The following is a 5,638-nucleotide window of genomic DNA, read 5'->3' as shown; positions in this document are numbered from 1 at the left end:
CACAGTTGTCTGTGCCCCGGCTGGATCCTCAGAGCCCGCGTTTGCTGCGTCCCACTACACGGCCTTGCCCGGCCTTCACATTCACCCCAAGAGCAAATCGCCGTGCGCTTGCCTTTCTCTGATTATTTAAATAAAAAGCTAAAAAGAAGGACAACAATCACATCTGATTCTCCACCCTGGGATAATCATTGACATTTCTATTCCTAGATTTCATAAATATGTATGAGCGTGTATTTTTAAAAATCATGGTGTTTTGCAGTCTGGGTCTCTAAACAATATCATCAGCATATAAACCTCTTTTCATATTACTAATTATTCTCCTAAAATCTATTTTTTTTAGCTGTATGATATTATGTCATTTGGATGATACAATCAATTTAACTAATCCCCTCTTGTTGGACATTGAGGTTAGTTACAGTTTGTTGCAGCTATAAACAATGCTGTGATGAACAACCTGATGGCTATTTTTTGTTCTTTAGTTCTAGATTTTTGTTGTTGTTGTTGTTTTCTTGTGTGTGTGTGTGTGTGTGTGTGTGTGTGTGTGTTGTTTTTTTGCCAGAGGACATGTGTGCTAGAGAGAGAAAGCAAGCGTCCCCTCCCTTTACAGGGCATAGTTTCAGTGCAACCCCTCTCCTCTGTTCTCCCCCCTTTCGGGATTTTGGGCATGTACAGATATGTACCTTGCATGGTTTTCAAGCCTCCAAGTGCAAGACTCAATCTATGCAGTCGGCCACATGGGATCCAGTGTCTTAACCACCAGGCCACGGCTGTCCTCGTTCTTTAATTCTGCAAGATAAACCTCGAGAAGTAGAATTGTTAGGTTAGTAGCAAGGTTTGAGATCTATTTCTGGGCTCTTTGAAAACTCAGCACCTTGCCCTCAACAAGCCAGACCTCCTGGTAGAGAAACTCTAAATAAAAACTTGGCTTTACTCTGCAAAGTGCGCTTGTCCTGAGACTCATCAAGCAATCAGACCCTCAGACTGTCACCCTTTGTCACTGCTCCATGGTGGAGACAGTGGGCCTGGGCAGCCCCCTCCTCCCCAGGTACCTGGCCCATCCTCTGTGCACCAATGCAGTGGCACTCGTGTCCCCGTGCATGCCCTCCATAGCCGAGGAGGGGCACAGAGAGGCAGGCAGGGCAGAATTCCCCAGGAAGCATCAACGAGCTTCTTTGATCTCGAAGGAACATGGAGTCTAGAGGAAGCGGGAGGACGTTGAATGGGGAGAAGCAGGCAGAGGCGGGGAGCAGGAGGGAGGTAGTGACCGAAAGGCTGACGCAAACGTTCTCCCGATCTGTGTGGTCATGAAGAGAAGTCATGACCAAGAAGTTGCTACCAGGACCTGGTCAGGGCAGCTGCCTACCCTCTGAGAAGAGGCCCCTCCCCCTCCTCTTGCTCAGGGCCCGTCTGGGAGGTGGAGGGGAGGCCAGGTCGAGCCATCTCCCATCTATGGATGGAGAATGAAGCTCAGAGAAAAGAGGGTCTGGCCAGGCAGCCAGGACAAGCAGGACCGGGGCTGAAGCCTGTGTTTGTGGAGTTCAAAGGACAGATGGGAGGGGGATGGCATTGTGGGGCTCCCTGATGCAGGGTCTCTGCAAGCTGAACCCTCAAAGAACTTTGGAGCAGATAAATAGCGGGGAGCCTGCTTTGCTACTGGAGCTGGGGGAAAAACCCTCAATCGTGTACGTTCCATCTCATCTTCCCTGAGGTCTGATTTCCATCCGCCCCTCTGTGTTGTTGTTTTTATTCATTTATTTATTTATTTATTTGAGAGATTTTTGCTATGGCATGCATATGCTCACCAGAGAGAAAGCGAAATCATGTACCAGGGAGGACGGCCATGCTGCAATCCCTTCTCCTCCATTCTCCTCCTGGAATTCTGGGCACATGCGCACATGCACCTGGAGTGAGTTTCAAGCCTTAAACTGTGGTCAGCCACGTGGGAATCCAGGGCCTTACACACTATGCCACCTTCCAGTCCCTGTGGTTATTTTTTAAAACGCTAGTACTCTCTGCATGAATCCCCAGGCCCTGTCCACAGCCTCCTTCTCTGCCCACCTCGCAGTGCGTGTGTGTGTATATTCCTGTGTTGGGGGCCAGCTGGGGGAAGGGAGCCTGTAACTGGCCAGCTTTGGAAACCCCCACCAGAGGCCAGTTCTCCTCTGCCATCTTCTGATCCTCCAGGCTAGGTTCTTCTTGCCAACTACAGAAAACACGTCTCTACTTCAAAAGGCCAAAAAACGGGACTTCTGAGAGTGTCCCATCCAGTGGGGGTGGGGGTGGAGGTAGCAGTTGCTCAGAGGAAGGGGAGTCAGTGTGGGAAAGAAGTAGGGGACTGGCAGGCAAGAAGAAAGACCCAGAGAAATGAGAGGCAGAGATGGAGAACAGAAAGACCTAGATGCAATCGAAGGAACATGGAGTCTAGAGGAAGCGGGAGGACGTTGAATGGGGAGAAGCAGGCAGAGGCGGGGAGCAGGAGGGAGGTAGTGACCGAAAGGCTGACGCAAACGTTCTCCCGATCTGTGTGGTCATGAAGAGAAGTCATGACCAAGAAGTTGCTACCAGGACCTGGTCAGGGCAGCTGCCTACCCTCTGAGAAGAGGCCCCTCCCCCTCCTCTTGCTCAGGGCCTGTCTGGGAGGTGGAGGGGAGGCCAGGTCGAGCCATCTCCCATCTATGGATGGAGAATGAAGCTCAGAGAAAAGAGGGTCTGGCCAGGCAGCCAGGACAAGCAGGACCGGGGCTGAAGCCTGTGTTTGTGGAGTTCAAAGGACAGATGGGAGGGGGATGGCATTGTGGGGCTCCCTGATGCAGGGTCTCTGCAAGCTGAACCCTCAAAGAACTTTGGAGCAGATAAATAGCGGGGAGCCTGCTTTGCTACTGGAGCTGGGGGAAAAACCCTCAATCGTGTACGTTCCATCTCATCTTCCCTGAGGTCTGATTTCCATCCGCCCCTCTGTGTTGTTGTTTTTATTCATTTATTTATTTATTTATTTGAGAGATTTTTGCTATGGCATGCATATGCTCACCAGAGAGAAAGCGAAATCATGTACCAGGGAGGACGGCCATGCTGCAATCCCTTCTCCTCCATTCTCCTCCTGGAATTCTGGGCACATGCGCACATGCACCTGGAGTGAGTTTCAAGCCTTAAACTGTGGTCAGCCACGTGGGAATCCAGGGCCTTACACACTATGCCACCTTCCAGTCCCTGTGGTTATTTTTTAAAACGCTAGTACCCTCTGCGTGAATCCCCAGGCCCTGTCCATAGCCTCCTTCTCTGCCCACCTCGCAGTGCGTGTGTGTGTATATTCCTGTGTTGGGGGCCAGCTGGGGGAAGGGAGCCTGTAACTGGCCAGCTTTGGAAACCCCCACCAGAGGCCAGTTCTCCTCTGCCATCTTCTGATCCTCCAGGCTAGGTTCTTCTTGCCAACTACAGAAAACGCGTCTCTACTTCAAAAGGCCAAAAAACGGGACTTCTGAGAGTGTCCCATCCAGTGGGGGTGGGGGTGGAGGTAGCAGTTGCTCAGAGGAAGGGGAGTCAGTGTGGGAAAGAAGTAGGGGACTGGCAGGCAAGAAGAAAGACCCAGAGAAATGAGAGGCAGAGATGGAGAACAGAAAGACCTAGATGCAAAGGGACTGAGGGACAGAGAGAATAAGAGTTGGGGGGTGGAGTGTGGCCAGAGCAGGGCATGAGAAAAACAGCATCTGGTGAAGGGGGGCGGGGGAGAGAAAGAAAATCAGAGGCAATGAGAAGGAGAAAGGAGTGTGAAAAAAACAAAGACCAAGAGGAGAGCCGGGGAGAGAGGAGGAAGTGAGGAGGGCAGAGCATCAGGAGAGTGGGAAGACAAAGATGAGACAGAAAGGGAATGAGGGAGGAAAGGGGGGACAGGAGGGTGAAGAGAGCAGGGGAGACAGGGAGGGAGCGAAGGAGAGGAGAGGACAGGGAGCCTGGTCTTTCGCAGCTCAGCTCCTGCAAGCTGGTGGCTGTCTGGGTGGGGACCTGAGCAGCCCAGGAAGTGCCCTGCCTGCCAGGCAGTGGAGGAGGCGGGGCAGCCTTCTCCTCTCTCCAGGCTCTCCAGACAGGTGGCCGCCCCTGGGTGGGGCTGCCCTGGGCCAGGCCCCAGGGGGTATAAGTGGAGGCCAGGCCCGAGGAGCACCTGTCAGGGCGGCTCTCAGGTGCCAGGCAGGAGGCCCTGCAGTGCGCCCAGCATGAGCGCCTTCGACCTCCAGGCGCCCCCCCCGCCACGCTGCAGCCCCCAGTTCCCCAGCATCGGCCAGGAGCCCCCTGAGCTCAACCTTTACTATGAGAACTTCTTCCACCCGCAGGGCGTGCCCAGCCCTCAGCGCCCCACCTCTTTCGAGGGGGGCGGCGAATACGGGGCCACCCCCAACCCCTACCTCTGGCTGAATGGGCCCACCGTGACCCCACCGCCCTACCTGTCTGGCACGAGTGCCAGTCCCTTCCTGCCCCAGGCCTACGGCGTGCAGCGGCAGCTACTGCCCGGGCTGGGGGGCAGCGACCTGGGCTGGCTGCCCATCCCCTCCCAGGAGGAGCTGATGAAGCTGGTGCGGCCCCCCTACTCCTACTCAGCTCTCATCGCCATGGCCATCCACGGAGCCCCCGACAAGCGCCTGACCCTCAGCCAGATCGGCCAGCCACGGACCCCCCGACAAGCGCCTGACCCTCAGCCAGATCTACCAGTACGTGGCCGACAACTTCCCCTTCTACAACAGGAGCAAGGCAGGCTGGCAGAACTCCATCCGCCACAACCTGTCACTCAACGACTGCTTCAAGAAGGTGCCCCGCGACGAGGATGACCCAGGTAAGGGGCTTGGGATGCCCGTGGAGGCCACCTACACCACGGGCTGGTGTCCCCAAGGAAGGTGCATTTCATTCTTCTCCAAAGCCCCATTCCAGGAAGTTCTGGGTGTAGATGTGTCCCCCCAGACTGGAGCTGCTGAGATGGGGCTCAGGGAGGCCACCATGGAGAACAGGCCCTGGTGACAGATCTGGGTTTTGACCCTGCTTGTGTGCTGTGCAGGGACCTCCAGCAGGTCAGATCTCTGAGCCTCCCTTTCCTGCTCTGTGGCAGGCTGGGCTGGAGGGGGTGAGACAGGGTATGCAGCCCTTGGGTCTCCTGAGCCTCAGCAGCTGCAGTGACTATTATGGGTTGTCCTACCCCAGCACCCAGCTCATAGGAAGGCTTCGGTGATGGAGCAGTTGGACAAACAAAGCCTGAATGTATCCCAAGCCTGCTGGAAAGAGACTTTGACCTTTGCTGAACCACCACCAAGACCATGCTGGCCACCCGTCCTTTGCCTGCTCACAGAAGTTCCTCTGACCCTCGTGACACCCCTGCAGAGTAGCTCTTACTAACCGCATTTTACATACAAGGAAAATAACACTCAGCAGCGAGACAACCTCCCTATGCAAGGTGACACAGAATGACGAGGTAGCAGCAGAACTTGAATCTGAACAGAGATCTCTCAGCAGAGGGACCAGCAGTTGGTGTAATGGCTATGTCACTGGACTCCCATGTAGTCGACCGTGGTTTGAGTCCTAGACCCGGTGGCTTATACTCATGCCGGACGTGTGTGCATGCATACCCAAGATCCCAAGAGGAGAATGGAGGAGAAGG

General features: G+C 54.5%; 1 protein-coding gene across 1 annotated transcript in view; it reads left to right on the top strand.

Annotated features, from left to right (window-relative positions):
• Positions 1–4,171: 4,171 nt before the first annotated feature.
• Positions 4,172–5,638, top strand: part of FOXI1 (forkhead box I1) — a 5,384-nt gene continuing 3,917 nt past the window's right edge. Inside the window, exons 1-2 of the mRNA XM_006148360.2 lie at positions 4,172–4,654; positions 4,689–4,822. Of these exons, the coding sequence (XP_006148422.1) occupies positions 4,209–4,654; positions 4,689–4,822 (580 nt within the window). The 5' untranslated portion in view covers positions 4,172–4,208. The remainder of the gene's footprint in view (positions 4,655–4,688; positions 4,823–5,638) is intronic.

Source organism: Tupaia chinensis, unplaced genomic scaffold, assembly GCF_000334495.1.
Source record: "Tupaia chinensis unplaced genomic scaffold, TupChi_1.0 Scaffold000234_1, whole genome shotgun sequence".
In the NCBI taxonomy this organism is placed as follows: domain Eukaryota; kingdom Metazoa; phylum Chordata; class Mammalia; order Scandentia; family Tupaiidae; genus Tupaia; species Tupaia belangeri.
The sequence above is the reverse complement of the archived record's forward strand: the minus strand, read 5'-3'. Positions and strand labels throughout refer to the sequence as shown.